Source organism: Carcharodon carcharias, chromosome 21 (genome assembly GCF_017639515.1).
Source record: "Carcharodon carcharias isolate sCarCar2 chromosome 21, sCarCar2.pri, whole genome shotgun sequence".
NCBI lineage: Eukaryota > Metazoa > Chordata > Chondrichthyes > Lamniformes > Lamnidae > Carcharodon > Carcharodon carcharias.
Genome location: NC_054487.1, coordinates 69,705,810 through 69,722,982, shown reverse-complemented (window position 1 = coordinate 69,722,982; position 17,173 = coordinate 69,705,810). Strand labels below are relative to the sequence as shown.

The window sequence follows — 17,173 nt, the reverse complement described above, 5'->3', positions numbered from 1 at the left end:
CTTCCTACTTTGCTGGTTGGCAGCTGGGAGAAGCACTACCTTTTTTATTAAAAAGCAACATTGAACTATATGACTAGAGGAGCTTCTGATTCTTGATTAAGAAATTCTTATTTTAGAATTGAACAATATTGAAAGAAATGTTGAAATATACTTTCTGTAACATGGGCATATTGGGTCATAGTTAGTGACTCTGCATTTGGCTGTTTTGTTCGATCAGGAATCTGTATGATTAATTGTCAGTATTTTACAGAAACCTCTATCCCAAATTTGCATCTCCTTGGGCATCAGCACCCTGCCGACCTCAAGATATTGGTGAGAATGACTATTTTATCATTACTGTAAAACACAGTGCATCTTTAAAACCTATGCAACCTTTAAATAACTGAACAACAATCATCTTCTTCCACAGATTTTCACGTTCCATCGGAGTATCTAACAAACATACACATTAGGGACAAGGTGAGTGTAGATATTAAATTCTGGAAAAAGTGACTTTAAATAATGTAGATAAAGCGATATATTTTGTGTGTCTCAGAAATCAGAGGCACTAAAGCTGCTTAAATGCCAAATTTTGTGTGTCTCTGAATTTATATGAAACAGTTCTTTGTTGAAAACTGTTCTGAGACATGGATATTATTGCCAAATGCTCCAGTGGCTGGGTTGGTAAATGGTCGCACAGTGTGCAACTGAGTCATGCAAGAATTCCCTTTATTTAATCCCCAGTGTGTGCTGTATTAGCTAATCACAGGGTCAAAAGGAGGAGCACTACAATGGATGTCAGTGCTTGGGTTTGGAATAGAAAAAATTAGGCAGTGTCCTACTCCATTTTGGAAAGTACATATAGACAAATGTTGTGTGAGAATAGTGTTAGGTTTGGCTGTGATGTACCTCAGCCTGCTAACACTCAATTACCTGAATCCACCTAAAAAGATTGATCTCCATGGCAAGGTATCCTAGGGCACCCAGTATACATGGAGCAAATTCAGGTATAAGTGTCTGTGTTCAGGGGTGTGATTGTGAACTTGGAGAGGTAATACTGCTGCTGTTTTGTTCTGTTTCTGCTCAGGATATGTGAGTGGCACTGTCAAAGCAGCATTTATTGTTTATCCTTCATTTCCCTGGGAGGTAGTTTTGTGCTTTGTACCACTGCATTCCATCTAGTGGGGGTGCTGTAGTGATAGGCAAGCAATTGACACAGTGATGAAGGAGGAATGACAATGCGCAGAATCTTTCGTCAGATGGCCGTTCCATTCCTATTTTTCTTACAAAGCGCTGGAGCTCCACATTTCTGGCCTGGACTTCCAAACTGGCCTCTTCAGAAATGCACAGCGTACTTATTTTGGGAGTCCTTCCTTGTAGGGCAGGATTGTCAGGGGAAGCCAAGCTATGCGCCTTTTTATGGCACTAGCTGCTGTATTTTGCTAAGTCTTCATTCACTAACACAATGAAAAGCTTTGGGACATTTCAATAGCTTTTCACTGTGTTAGTGAATGAGTATATGAGGTAGGTGGGTAGGTGGTATGTTGGTAAGGTGCCAGCTTGGCAGGGTGGCAAGGATGCTGGCTGGGTAGGATGCCAGAGAGGGAGGGTCAGCGGCGGGGGGAGTCGGAGGGTTGTGGGGGGGAGTCGGAGTGGGTCGGGATGGGGGGGATTTGGAGTCAGAGGGTCGGCAAGGGAGGAGTGTGGTGTCAGTTATTTAGTTACCCAGGAGTTAGATATAGTTTTTTCCTGCCTTAACATTTCCTGGGTAACTATCCGGGTATGTGATTTGGAACCCTCTGAAGTCTTGGACTCTAACACAAAGCTGGAGACATTTTCGGAGGGTCTCAGACATGGGAATTGCACATTGGAAGTTGAAACTTCCCAGGCAATTCCCGCAGAGTCCTTGCATCTTCCTGGGTACAATCATCTGAGTCAATATATCTTCAAGGTAGAATGGCAGCCTGGGAATTTTGAGATGGTGCTGCTCTCATGATAATGTTGTTCTCCTCCTTCTTTGTAGAAATCACGTAGCTTGGGGGTGCTGTTGAAGTGAGCTTGGAAAATTGCTGCAGTGCATCTTGTGGGTGGCAGATACTGCAACCACAGCATAGAGGGGACAGAGAAAAGTGATTTAAGGAGATGATTGGTGGCGGAGAAGCCAAAATGATCCTGAATTAGTGAGCAAAAAGTTAATAATAAATGGCAGAGTAGCTGATCAGGTGTTTCTTAATTGTTGTGGCTGCAATCGTGCAGGTGAGAGATGAGATTCTGTCACATTCCTGATGTGAAACTAGTAATTGAAGATTCTGCTGTGTAGTCTGAAATTTAAAATTGAAATGTGCTGATTAGGATGTGTTTCTTCCAAGTGGGATAATGTCCTAAAGTATTGTTCCATAAGTTGAATCAGTAATGTAACCAGTCATGTTCTTTCACCTTAATCCTGAGACTCTAAAGTGGCATTTTTGCTGAAAGATTTAAAATTAAGATTTTTTTTTCTTTTAGTGGCAATATTGTTCTGGCAGGTATAAATCTGAATATGTTTTTTTTTGAATGCCAGATTATTATGTCAGTAGTGGTGCTGAGAATTATTGTATTGATTTATGCATGGACTAGCTTAGCTTTCAATTAGATGCAGTACAGTATTTAACCAGTAGTGCTGACAAGTCTTGTTGCATGTTCCATGCATTTATGAGAATGTTGTGAGCAGTAAACCCATAAGCATTGTAATAAATATTGATCAAAGAACATCAGCTGAATCTTTAACTTTGCATCTTAACCCCTTGACAAAGAACCAGCTGTGGGTTTACAGTCTAGAGTTTGAGATATCTAAAATTTAGCTTGCCTTGAATCACCCTTTTAACAGTTGCAAATTGAGCCCTGCTGCTAAATTCACTTAGAGACATCAAACAGTAAAATGTTGAACAAATTTTTTTTTATTAACACTTATGCTAACCACATTAACAGTTTGTAGAGGATAAACATTAAAGAGTGTGCTATGTAATTGAGCATATGTAATTTGTAACCCTGCTGGTACAAAGACAACTTTAAATGTATCATGTCAACTCAGTGTCAGCTGGACTTACGTAGTACAAAATAACCTTACACTAATATGAAGTTGGCATGGTTAACTTATGTTGAGATTCCTTGATTAGCTGAAAAATTAAAAGCATCAAACAAGTCTGCCAGCTATGTTTAAAGTCTAGTCAGTATATTTCTTCTAAGTTCACAGCTCATTCTCCTATACCAAGTTGACTAGAAGGAAAATATTAGAATTGGCAATTTTGTTTCCCTCTAATTACTACAGGGAATTTTTTTTGGTATTCATTCATGGGATGTGGGTATCGCTGGCTAGGCCAGCATTTATTGCCCCTCCCTAATTGCCCTTGAGAAGATGGTGGTGAGCTGCTTCCTTGAACTACTGCAATTCATATGGTGTAGATATACCCACAGTGTTAGGGAGGGAGTTCCAGAATTTTGACCCATCGACAGTGAAGGAACAATGATATATTTCCAAGTCAAGGATGGGGAATGGCTTGGAGGGCAATTTCCAGATGGTACTGTTCCCATGCATCAGCTGCCCTTGTCCTTCTAGATGGGTTTGGACAGTGCTGTCTAGGGAGCCTTGGTGAGTTGCTGCAATGCATCTTGTAAAAAGTACACTCTGCTACCACTGTGCTTTGGTGGTGGGGGCAGTGAATATTTGTGGCTGGGGTGCCAATCAAGCAGGCTGCTTTGTCCTGCTTGGTGTTGAGCTTCTTGAGTGTTGTTGGAGCTGCACTCATCCAGGCAAGTAGAGAGTATTCTATCACACTCTTGTAGATGGTGGACAGGCTTTGGGGAGTCATGAAGTGAGTTACTCGCCGCAGGATTCCTGGCCTCTGACTTGCTCTTGTACTCACAGTATTTATATGGCTAGTCCAATTTCGTTTTCTGGTCAATGGTAACCCCCAGGATGTTGATAGTGGGGGATTCAGTGATGATAATGTCATTGAATGTCATGGGGCAATGGTTAGATTCTGTCTTGTTGGCATTGCCTGGCACTTGTGTAGCACAATTGTTACTTGCCACTTGTCAGCTCAAGCCTGGATACCGTCCATGTCTTGCTGCAGTTGGACGTGAATTGCTTCTGTATCTGAGGAATTGTGAATGGTGCTGAACGTTGTGCAATTATCAGGGAACAACTCCACTTCTGACCTTATGATAGAACGAAGATCATTGATGAAGCAGCTGAAGATGGTTGGGCTGAGGACACTACCCCTCGACCCAGTGCCAGCATTACTCCATCCTTAGATGTTGTATCATTCTCCTTCTGGATAGTCTGATTATCATCTGGGTAGATCCAGCTTTGCACACCTGTTGTTTCATATGGATTAGAGCTGGTTCAGATTTGTTTCCTTGTACTCAGGGAATCTGAACTCTTATATACAGGTGACATATTTAAATGTTTGCCTACTTCTAGCTAAACCTAAAGTCTCACTTCTAACACCCTTGGAGCTCTTGATTCATAAGCTATTCCTTTCTGGATTAATTGAACTTTCTTCAGAATTCTCTTAATCCTTGTTAACTTTTTATTTCTCATAACCATTTGTCTGGGACATATGAACACCCAACTGCTTAGTCTTTGGTCCTCCATTTATAACAACACTTCTGCAGCCTAGCAGTTATCTCAATCACTTCTCTACTCATCCCCTCTAACGCCCTTGCTCTCTCCTATCCTGGTTGTTTCCCATGATATAGTCCCCGTCTTTGCTTTCTCAAGGTAAAAGGGCACAGACTTGAGCATATTTAGCGCACAACTTGCATGCTCATGAACCACTTTATCGCGAAGATTGAACACACCTCTCCACTTTCTATGTCACGTTCACTCTTCACCCACTCCCCTAGACCTTGTGTCTTTCTCTAGTTTCTCTCCTGTTTCTTATAATGCCCTCTCCAAGCATGAGACCTATCTTCTCCTCCCTTGATGCCAGTTCTACTAGATGACAACTACAATTTATATGATGCCTTTAATGTGGTAAAAGATCCAAAGGTGTTTCTAGGGAATGTTGTCAAACAAAATTTGACATCAACTCTCTAAGGTGATATTAGGATAGACGAGCAAAAGCTTGACTAAAGAGGTATGTTTTAGGAAAGAAAGAGAGGCAGAGGGGTTTAGCAGGGGGAATTTCAGACCTTGGGGCCTTCAAAGTTAAAAGTGCAGCCCCATTGATGGTGTGATTAAAATCAGGGATGATCAAGAGACCAGAATTGAAGGAATGCTGATAGCTGAGGGTTGTAGGGCTGGAGGAAATTAAAAGGATATGGAGGGCAAGGCCATGGAAGGATTTGAAGGCAAGAAGAATTTTAAAATTAAAACATTGCTTAGCTGGGTACCAAAGTTGGTCAGTGAGCACAAAGGTGATTATTGAATGATTTTGACTTTTGAATGACCTAAAGTTTGTGGAGGATGGAATGTGGGTGAATTGCACTGGAAGAGTCAAGTCTGGAGGTAAGAAAAGGAATGGATGATGTGAGGCAAGGGCAGAGTTGAGCAATGTTAGAAGTAGAAATAGGCAGTCTTAGTGCAAATGTGTAAGTATTTATGTGATGAACATGATAGATTGCTAACCACCAATTTCTCTTTCTGACCTCCAGCTAGTGGCATTACATGGTTTCTTCTTCTCAGTTGCTGTCTCCCTTCTTTTCAAAACCATCACCTTCAACATATCCTCAAAAAACACACTTTGTCCTTCTGTCCTTGCAAGTTACCACCCTATCCCAAATTTCCTTTTCCTCGCCTACGTTCTTGAACATGTTGTCACCTCCCGAATCTCTTAATCTGGTTTCTGCCCCTGCAACAGTAACAAACAATCCTCAACAAAAGTCAGAAATACGATCTTCTGTGACTTTGCCCATGGTGTAATATCCCATTGCATTGTTCTCGATCTATCCGCAACTTTTAATTTGAGCAACCAAGCCACCCTCCTCCAATGACTGTCATCTGAATGGAACTAGCTTTGCTTGGTTCCACTCTTACATGTCCAATCATAGCATGAACATTACTATCAATGGCTTTTCTTCTAGCCCCAGACAGTTACAACTGGAGTTTCCCGAGGATCTATCCTTTATCCTTCCACTTCCTCATCTGCAGCCTTCCTCTTGGCAATATCATCTGAAAAATATGGTCGTGTAAACGAACGACACTAACCTTCATATTTCCACCACCTGTGTTGGTCCCTCTACTGAACCTTTCTTGGCAGATTTCTTGTCCAACACTCAGTTCTGGATGAGCTGTGTCTTTTTTCAGTTAGACATCAGGAAAAATCCATTATCCCCATTTACAACACCAGCACCACCATCCCCCGCTCCCTCCACTTCCATCCCACGTCACAAATTCTGTACATTCGTAACCAAATCTGTCTCCCTCCCAGCTTTAGCCCATCTGCCGCTGCTGCTTAAACCCTTATCCATATTGTTCTCTCCTCCATTCTAGATTACTCCTTTCTTCTTCAGCCATCTACCCTGTAATCTCCATAAACTGCTGCTCCATCCCATCCTGCACTATGTCCTACTCACCCATAACCCTTCTCTTATATGATTTATGTTATTTCCTGATGCTGTACACCCTATTTCTAGCTAAACCTAAAGTCTCACTTCTAACACCCTTGGAGCTCTTGATTCATAAACTATTCCTTTCTGGATCAATTGAACTTTCTTCAGAATTCTCTTAATCCTTGTTAACTTTTTATTTCTCATAACCATTTGTCTGGGACATATGAACACCCAACTGCTTAGCCTTTGGTCCTCCATTTATAACAACACTTCTGCAGCCTAGCAATTATCTCAATCACTTCTCTACTCATCCCCTCTAACGCCCTCGCTCTCTCCTATCCTGGTTGTTTCCCCTGATACAGTCCCCGTCTTTGCTTCCTCAAGGTAAAAGGGCACAGACTGGAGCATATTTAGCTCACAACTTGCATGCTCATGAACCACTTTATCGCGAAGATTGAACACACCTCTCCACTTTCTGTTACTCACCCATAACCCTTATCTTTTATGATTTATGTTAGTTCCTGATGCTTTACACCCCATTTAAAATTTCCATTGAAATTTTCATGGCCCTTCCTATCCACGTAGCCTCCTCAAATCCTATAAGCTCACACTCCAAGAAATCTACATTCTTCCTACTTGACCCTACTGCTTATAATTGTTGCCCCACCATTGTTAACTGTTTCTTTAGCCCTTCTGCTCTATATTCATCCTAAACCTTTCTGCCTGTCTAACTTCCTCTCCTCCTTCAAGGTCCTCCCTAAGATCCACCTCTTTGCCTGAGCATTTATGTACCTAGGAACATCAGCTCCTCAAGGCTGTTCCACCATTCAATAAGATTATGGTTGATCGGTATCTTAAATCCATGTGCCTGCCTTGGACCCTTATTCTTTACCAAACAAAAAAGAAATCAGTCTCCGTTTTGAAACTTCAATTGACCTAGCTTCAGTGCTTTTTTGGAGAAAGGTTCCAGATTTCCCTTTATCTGAAGAAGTGTTTCATGGCATCATCTGAACAGCCTAGCTCTAATTTTAAGGTCATAATCCCTTCTTCTGGGTTCCACCACCAGAGGAAAAAGCTATGTTACGAAATCCCTTAATTACCTTAAACATGTCAATTAGACCATCCCTTAATCTCCTATGCTCAAATGAATACAGTCCATCTTTTGCAAACTGTCCTGGTATCACTCTGGTGAGTCTGCACTGCACGTGCTCCAAGGCCAGTACAGCCTTGCTGTGGTGCAGTGCCCAGAACTGAATGTAGATGCGATCTAGCCAGAGCTTTTTACAATTATAACTGCCTCCATCCCCTTTGATTGAGTTACATGCTAACATTTCATTAGATTCTTTCATTATATTTTGTACCTATTTGCAAACTTTTAGTGACTTCTGTGAATGGTGCCTTGTCAACAGTTACTAGCTTCTCACCATTTAGAAAATACTCTGATCTATCTTGGGTTCAAAACAGATGACTTCACACTTCTCCATTGAACTTCCATCTGCCATGGTTTTTCCCCCTTGATTAATCTATTAATGACTCTTGCAATTTTCTGCACCCACCTATGCTAATGTGCCATCTAACTTCTTGTAGTCAGCAAACTTAGAAGGAATAAAGAGCTAAAAATCCAAGTTATTGATATAGTGAAAAACTGAAACCCCAGCGCAGGTTCCTGGGAGACACCACTAGTTATATCCCACCAATTGGAATGCATAATCATTAAGTGTGCTCTCTCTTTAGCTTTCCTACATCCTAATCAATTCCATTCCTATTTCAATAAGTTGCCATCAAATATTTTGCCTAGCCATTCATTTTTCTCTATATGCTTCTGTGAAGTGCCTTTAGCTGCTTTTCTACATTAGCCATTTAAATATAAATTCTTGTTTAGTGTGAGAAACAGAATCTTTTGTACATTTAAGTGGTGGATTTAAGCTTCATTGTAGAAGCTTGAGCACATATCTAGGCTTTAGTGCAATATTGAGGGAGTCCTGCACAGTCCAGATGTTGTCTTTTGAATGAGACTTCAAAATTGAGGCCGCTTCTGCTTTTTAAGGTGGGCGTGAAAAGATTCCATGTCACAATTTGATGAAGAGCAGGTTAGTTCTTCTGGAACCTGACCAACAGCTAACGCTACCAAAAACAGATAAACTGGTCACTTATCTTATTGCTGTATTTTGAGATCTTGCTGTAAGTAAAATCAACTTTCAAGTTTGACTATATTGCAATGGTGATTACAGTTCATTGCCTCTGAAATGCTTTGCGACATCCTGAGGTAGTGAAGGCTGCTAGATAAATGCAAGTTCATTATATTCAATTCCACAAGCTAAATATTTTTTCTCCATCTATTCAGATAACTGAAAAATCTAAGTGCTGCATTTTATGACAAGATTCATCTTTAGGTGTCATAATCTTAAACAGACATGCCAATGACTTTGAACTTCAATTTTGAGCCTAAAATCTGACATGCTTGTAGCTGGTAATTCCTTTTACTTTCCCAATCTTAAGTAATAGAAAATCTGGATAGGACTAGATATAAGTGGAATTCTTTTGACTCCCCCGTGGTCTTGCTTATCTTGTCCAGACAGTACAACCTATGTGTTATCTTTGGGATTATGACCTTGACAGTCTAGATCTAACAGCACTGGCTGTGAAAGCTTCTTTGTCCTCGGGCTGCTCTCTGAAGCATGCATGATTCTTAGTATTAACTGTTCTCAATTTTTAGAAAGATTGTTGCAACTGCCAATTTTGGTCTGCTTCTCTTCGACTGACACTTTTGCCATTGTGATTTATACGTATCTAAAGCAAGATCTCTGTTTTGAAATAATTTCCACAAATCTTATTTTTATAACTAGTCCACGTCCCACGGTGTTCCACACAGTGAGTCAAAACTAAACCTTCTGTCGGTAAGGTTAGAGTGCAGGAGAGAATTGAATGCAAGCATGTAGGCATAATTCAGCCCACATTTTAAAGCTTATTTATGTAAATAATAAAATGCAAGCATTCTTTCAAGTAGAAAAACTTGCAGCAATTTAGAAAACAGAACTGGAGTTTTTTTTTGGTGTGTAGCAGTTTCTCTGCAGTATAGATGGAGGAGCTGGGAGAGGTGAGACTGAACCATTGGTGGAATGGTGTAATTACAGCACAAGAAGTTTACATTGCTCAATTCCAATAATAATAACTTGCATTGACAAAGTACCGTTAGCTTAGGAAACGTCTCTAGGCATTTCATGGAGCATAAATTGACATCAAGTCAAAGGAGGATATATTAGGAGGGCTGACTAATAGCTTGGCCAAAGAGTGGAGTTGGGTACAGAAGCTGACAGGTTTATTGAAGGAAATATGGGCATTGATATTTATAACAGGAAAAATTGTCAAAAAAGTGTGACAAAAACATGAAGGCAGGAAATAATGTTTTGTCCGTCTTTCAGATAAGATGTTAAACTGAGGCCCCATCTGCCTGTCAGGTGGATGGCATTATTTTGAAAAAGACCAGGGGACTGGCCTATATTTATCCCTCAGACAACATCATAAAAATGAATTTTCTGGTCATTACCATATTGCTGTCTGTGTGGGTTTACCGTGTGAAAATTGGTTTTGTGTTTCCTATATTGTAACAGTGATTAAATTTCAAAAGCACTTCATTGCCTGTAAAGCACATTGAGTTGTCAGGTGGGCATGAAAAGTTTTATACAAATGCAAATCTTTCTAAACAAAATGTGTTTCAGTAGGATTTTTAATGTATTATGTAGGTATGCACGCTTGCATTAACAGCAATATTTCATTTTTGCTCAAGTTTCATTTGTTGACAGTGGCCAGAACTTTCTGTGCAGATTATGTGATGACATCCACATCGAAGTATAACCAGAGTCATAACCAGAGTGTGCATATTCAGTGACATCATTTGTATACTTTTGGTGGTAATTAGTTGGACATTACAGCCACATTGTAGCATTTCTGTTGATTATATCCTGTGGCGTTTACCCTTGTTTGTAAAATATAGTTGCTTGTCATAAGTTAAGGTTTCTAAGCATTATATTTAAAATGTAAGATAAAATGAACAATGATTTCTTTTACAGCTTGCTGCAATAAAACTTGCCCGCTACGGAGAGGACCTCCTTTTCTATCTATACTACATGAATGGAGGAGATGTCTTACAGTTACTTGCAGCAGTAGAGCTGTATGTCTTTTAAATGTATAACATTTATATTTGAACTAAGTTTCTCTTTAGCATAACTGATGTTAAAATTGAATGATTCGATTCATGTTTTTTTCAATGATTTGCCATATGTTAGTCTATTTATTGGATATGTTTAATTTGATTAATATTCATACATATCTTTTCTCATATTATGAATGGTAGATTTAACCGAGACTGGAGGTACCACAAAGAAGAGCGAGTCTGGATCACCAGGGCCCCAGGAATGGAGCCAACAGTAAAGACCAACACCTATGAAAGGGGGACATACTATTTCTTTGACTGTCTTAACTGGAGAAAGGTTGCTAAAGTAAGAGCTGATGTGCTAATTGATTTTATATAATGCAGAAATTGTTGGCCTTCGATTGTAAAGGAGTCCGATGAATTACTGACTTGATGTTTCTTTGAGAAAATAAGAATCATTTGTTTGCTGGAAACAACCAATGTGTTTTTGTATACAACATTGTGTATTTTTTTTCTGCCCAGCAAATCTGATCTGTGGTTCTCAATAATAAAGATAGCTGAAATAGCCTAGATTTGTGTGCTGTTGTTTTAACCCTTGAGACTGTTGGATGATGTAGCAAGTTCTGCGCTCTCAAGGCTGTCAATTTTTTTGAAGACTTCAACTCATGCGCTGAAGAATCATAGAATTTACAGCATAAAAGGAAGTGATTGGCTCAACATGACTATGCAATTACTAGCTTTAAGTCAAGTGGAATTGATTACATTTCTCTACTCCTATTGTGTCCTTTTCCATGCTAAATTGTAGTAATACTACTCAGTAGATTTATTCCTGTAATATTAACTGCAGCCTATAAAAATGTTATTTTTACAAGTTAAATAAGACATTTTTTTAAAAAAACTTCTTGTCCCCCATGTTTTCACTCCCTCTCCCTCCCATTTTATTTGTTTCCTTGTGCTCAGTTTTGTATAATTATTTAAAATTCTAATTGATAATTAATTGGTTTGTATTTTTACTTTTTTGTTTCAAGCTTTAATAATTTTGTTCCTGTGGTTCCTCCAAACTCCTGTTTCAGGTTGAGCCCGGATGTGTGTAGATTTTCCTGTCAATAAGGAGGGGTCAATTTGGAGCTATCAGTTTTTTGCCACTGGCAGAGTGCGTAGCCTTATCTGATCCTGTACTTTCCTAGCGTCCTAAATCTGACCCTGATTTGCTAAAGAAAAGCCTTTGGAACCTATTTTAGCTTTTCTGGAGACTAAACACTATAATTTTATCAGGATGTATTATTGTGGGGAGTAGGCCAATATACATACACAAGATAAATTTGCCTGACACTCAACAGTCTGATCAACCCAGGTACCTAAAAGAGAACTCATCATCTGTGCTTGAAGGAGCTATTGGAAAATTATTTACTTATGCAGATTGTGTGAGGGCATATTTCAAGTCTCTTAAATGACATGCAGCAAGCATTGCACTTCATATTTATTAGGTGAAGATCATCATTTTACAAAACCAGTGATATTAGCTAAAAAATGACTTAATTAACACTCGGCCAAGGTTATTGGCTTTGATTTTGATTTAAAACAGAAAATGGACGGAATCACAGATCAGATCCCTAAAATACTCCTTAAAGTCCTAGTGGCTAACGTAATCGATGCAGAATATGAGCATTCGATCCCTGTAAACATACCCTCTTCTCAACAGTCCCTGATTTTAGTTGGTATTCAACCAAGGGAAACTGAACCATTTTGCTGCAAATTCCACCAAGTTTCAATGCAGAAAGCTGACATTTGTTGCTCGTGACGAAGTATTCTAATGGTTCAATTATTTTGCACATCCAGAATCTGTGCAGTTTAAGAAGTGCAATGCAACTGCAGTGGGAGCAAATCAGGTTTTTTTGGAGGAGATAATCTCGCACTGTTTCAGTTTTAGACTAGTTGGAGTATAACTGGTGTAAAACTGCATTTTGCAACTCTCCAGTGGTCAGCTGACTGATCTCCAAGCTCAAATGTTGAAGTTTTATTTTAAACGAGCTAACAGGACAATGAAAGGTTCTGTGGCAGTTGACGGCTGGCAAGCAGATCTCTTGTGAATGCATTGGAATATCATGCAAAGCTTTTCTTTCCCTGATCATCAAACAGCAATGTAAGCATCTAGTATAACTCTGCACCTTTTATTCATATTTCCCTATACACTATAAAGTTCTGTATATTTGCAGTGAAGGGATGTTTTAGTAATTTTGGTTTTTTTTGCATAAACCATTAAAAATGATTTGAATATTTTGAAATTAAACTCCAAGGAGATCTCAAAATATGATGTAAGGAAAATAAAATACTGAGAGAAAAGGTGCCTTTTTAAAGTCTGACTGTTCTGTGAATTAAATCTGCAACTTTGAAGCGGGAGGCATTTCTCCGCAGATCAGGTCAGATAACGTTTTGTAAGATTTGCAAAGGCCCAGCTGATTTCTAACAGTTGACAATGTGGTATAAATCTGATTTGGCAATTGCCTTATACATCAGGCACTAGATTTTTAATCAGTGAAAGCTTGTGTAGTTAGCCAAATAGCAAAGATACTGACCTTGCAGGTCATTCCTGTTTAGATGAATTTCTGATCTCTCAGAAATTCCCCTTTCCCATGAATTAGCTTCACATTAGATATTCCTAAAAGGCATTGCTTAGTAATATTTTTGTGGAACTGTGACCAAGTCGAAGAGACAATACAAACCATTCTTAAAGCAAGTCAGACTGCTTGATTAAAGCACCAAGTGGTGATACCAATCCATCACCGTTATTGACAAGTTCCATTAAGTTTGACCATATCAAAAATTCCTTCCTCTATTTACTGGTCTCTCCAAAATAAAACTGAGGACATATTTTGGCAATTATAAGTACCTTTTCTTTCAAAAGATAGTTTATTTATCATTATACAGTGTAATGCATCAATTTTCTTTAAAATGTAAATGCTTACATTTTAACTCAAAGGATATTATGTACTTGTTAATGTAACACTTCTGTAACCTGGTTATTGTAACTCTTTTGAGCAAGCTGGTTATTGTAGTTGTAGTAAGAAGTAGGGCAGAATAAATTACCACCAATTCAGACAAAAGCTGCTAATTTAGTAACAGCTGTCTGTTATGTAGAGTATGCTGTTTATGCCGATAAGTTATTATATTCCAGAGCTATTTAATGTATGCATCAGAGATGCTTGATAAGGGGCTATAAAAATGCAAGCCAATTTCTTAAGCTGGTTGAAATGCTGTGAATGAATTCCGCTAACTGCTGCTTTATCCCTCCTCAACCATCAAATATGTTGTACAATGCCATCTTCCTCTAATGCCTCTCATCATCCACCACCCTTGAATGACAGCATTCCTACCTATTTGACTAATGACTTCCATTCCCTCCCCCCACATAATCATATTCAGGATTCCCAAGCATCTGTCCCTGGCCCCTCCTCTTTTAAGAACCTGATGCACCTCTGTGATCTCATCCACAGACAGATTTTTACATAGCTTTCATTTATAAAGTGCCTTTCACTACCTAAGAGTGTTCCAAACACTTCATAGCCGAAGAAGTGCTTCGAAATGTAGTCACTGTTGTAAAATAGGAAAATGTGGCAGCTTAAGGGTCCACAAACAATGAAGTAAATGGCCAGATAATCAATTTTTTGGTGATCTTGGGAGATGAATAAAGTTTCCATGAGATCCCCTACATCTATCTGAGGTGGGGGCTGGTTTAACATCTCATTCAAAGGACAGCAGCTCCAATGGTGCAAGACTACTTCAGTACTGCAGTGAAGAGTAGCTGCTGAAGTTGGTGGCTTTAACCTTGGGGTACTTTCATTGGGCCAAGTCTGACATAATGTATGCTGATGATCTCCAGTTCTACTTCTGCATTTTTCTCAACCCTTGGGTACATCTGTGCTACCAGAGCAACTTCCTCCAGCTCAGCATGGGAGAGTTGGAAGTAATCATCTTCAGTTCCCATTCAGAACTCTGTTTCCTTACTATTTATTCCATCTCTCTCCATGACCATTCTCTCATGTTAACTAGACAATGCCACCCTATTTTAACCCAACAACATTGCCACCTTATTCTAAACCAACAACCTAGCCATCAACAAATTCCATCAACAAAATTTGTCACCTCCATCCTTGCCTCAGCCATTACATTGCTGAAATCCTTATGTGTACCTTTGTGAGCACCAGCTTTGACTATTCCTAACACTGTGCTGCTGGCCTCCCATATCGTACCATCCAAAATTTCTCTGCAGTTGAAACACTGTCACATGTATACTGCTGTTCATAGCCTCTCATCCTTCATGTCTTGATCACCCCTCACCCCACATTGTTGCCTACTTACATTAGCTCCATGTCCCATAAAACAATTTCAAAATCTTTGTCCTTGTATCTAAATACTTTTCTGAGCTTGCACCACCCTATGTTTGCCATCTCCTCCAGCCCTGTATACCCCTCCAAGTCATTGGTTCCTTTGAATCTGGTTTCTGTACCTCCCTACTCTTTCACCCACCACTGATTAAGATTTAAGCTGGCTCAGTGCTCCTCTTTGGAACTCTCTTCCTAAACCACTCTGCCTCATCTCCTTAAGAACCTTCTCAAGAAACGTCTTTGACCAGACATTCTTTCATCTCTAAATAAAGGACTTAACATTTATATAGTAACTTTCATGACCTCAGGACATCCCAAGCATGGAATAGCCAATGAAGTATTTCAGAAGCGTAGTCACTGTTGTATTATAATCTCTCCCTTTTTGTCTTTGTCTGCAGTTTCCTACACCTATTTCCTCCACCTTTGGAAGTCTTTCATTTAAGACACTATATAAATTCAAGTTGTGTGGCGTTTAATCTGTGAATATATACCAATATTGTACATCCTTCGATGTCACCAACTGTCTTGTAATGCTTTCAAATGGAAGTTTGCTGTTCACATGACTGACTTTCTTTTTTTGGATTTCAGGAGTTCCACCTGGAGTATGATAAACTAGAGGAAAGACCTCATCTGCCGTCATCTTTGAACTACAACCCTGCTCAGCAAGCCTTCTAAAGACTTAACTGTTCATGGGGTATGGCTGTCTCAGCACAATACTCAAACTGCGGAAACCGAAGTGGCTCAGGCATCCTGGTTTTTATTCTTTGAGGATCTGGCAATTGGCTCATGTGGATGGATCGACATTTTGAAGTCCTGCCTTAGTAATTATGTGCTGCCCAACACAACTGAATTTGTATTGTTTTTTTTTCTGTTTTTTTTTTATTATTTTGAGCAGGGTATGTTTAAAAACGACACACAAAATAATTTTTCAGCCTACAGGCAGACTTTGTTCTGCTAAAAGACAAGTGGACCGACAACATTTTCATTGCTAAATTTCCAAAGTGTAAAAATTTAAAAAGTTTGCATCGTTCATTGTAGCATTACTGGTAATAATAAAAAAAAATGTTTAGTGCATTTTTATGTGAAGATCCTCCTTGTATTTCATTTGGAAAGATAAGCAGCCTGCATTTGATTTGTCCATTTTACTACCCCTAATGTTTTTGAATGGCATTTCCGCCAAGTTAAATGCAAGAACATTTGACTGTTTAAGTGAACATTATTGCCACGACCTCTGGACGTTTTCCACGGTTGTGTTCACTGGGCTTCATCTTTCCAGAATGAGCAAAACACTGTCCAGTCTTTGTTACAATTTTGTAATAAAAGTGTACATTTTTTTAATTTTTGGACATCACATGAATAAAGATATGTATGTACGAATGTGTATATATTATATATATGACATCTATTTTGGAAAATATTTGCCCTGCTGTACCTCATTTTTCGGAGGTGTGCATGGATGCAATACATGAAAACAGGACATTTCGGGAACTGCTGAGCAGGGGACCGCTGTGTCGCCCTGTGCACTTAAGGGCCAGATTTTCAGCAGCCAAGGACATCCATACCCAATTGAACATGATGGGACTTCAGGAAGTGAACTGAGACAATTCACAATGGCTGGTTGAACAGCAGCATTTCATAGGAAAAAAAGAATTAAAAAAAAATCAATCTTGTATTTTCTGACCACATTAAAGCTTCTTCTCTTTGTAATAAAGTAGAAAAGCTGTCCTAACTGCAGTGTTGCCTTTAATTTGAAATTGCTACACAGTAATGTATTTTTAATTGATGATATTGAATACAATGAAAGAAGTTTTGAAGTATTTGTTGGAATTTCCACGATGACGGGTTTCTTAAGTGTTCTGTTCACCAGATTTTACTATAACAGGTGAGTGTTTCAATTTTCAATCTGTCATAGTCTTCACCTATAAATGTTAAAAAGGGAGTGTCCTTAAATCATCTTTAAAAATCAGGAGGCGCAGTCACCAACCACTGTACTCAAATGATCATTTTAGACAGTACAGCCATGTATTCACTAATATAGTATTTTGGTTTTTGTGAAATACTTTGAGACATGAAACACTACATCAAGGCATTAGATCTCTAAATGTTTGCTTAGTAAATTTGC

The 17,173-nt window shown here is 39.1% G+C and overlaps 1 protein-coding gene across 5 annotated transcripts in view; it reads left to right on the top strand.

Moving 5' to 3' along the window:
• The window catches only part of cnot2 (CCR4-NOT transcription complex, subunit 2), a 143,733-nt gene extending 126,953 nt beyond the window's left edge, over positions 1–16,780 (top strand). For all 5 annotated transcript variants that reach the window (XM_041215520.1, XM_041215521.1, XM_041215519.1 and 2 more), the window contains 5 exons: positions 251–312; positions 410–459; positions 10,584–10,684; positions 10,868–11,012; positions 15,640–16,780. In XM_041215520.1, coding sequence (XP_041071454.1) covers positions 251–312; positions 410–459; positions 10,584–10,684; positions 10,868–11,012; positions 15,640–15,726 — 445 coding nt within the window. In that variant the 3' untranslated portion in view covers positions 15,727–16,780. The remainder of the gene's footprint in view (positions 1–250; positions 313–409; positions 460–10,583; positions 10,685–10,867; positions 11,013–15,639) is intronic.
• The last annotated feature ends 393 nt before the right edge of the window (positions 16,781–17,173 follow it).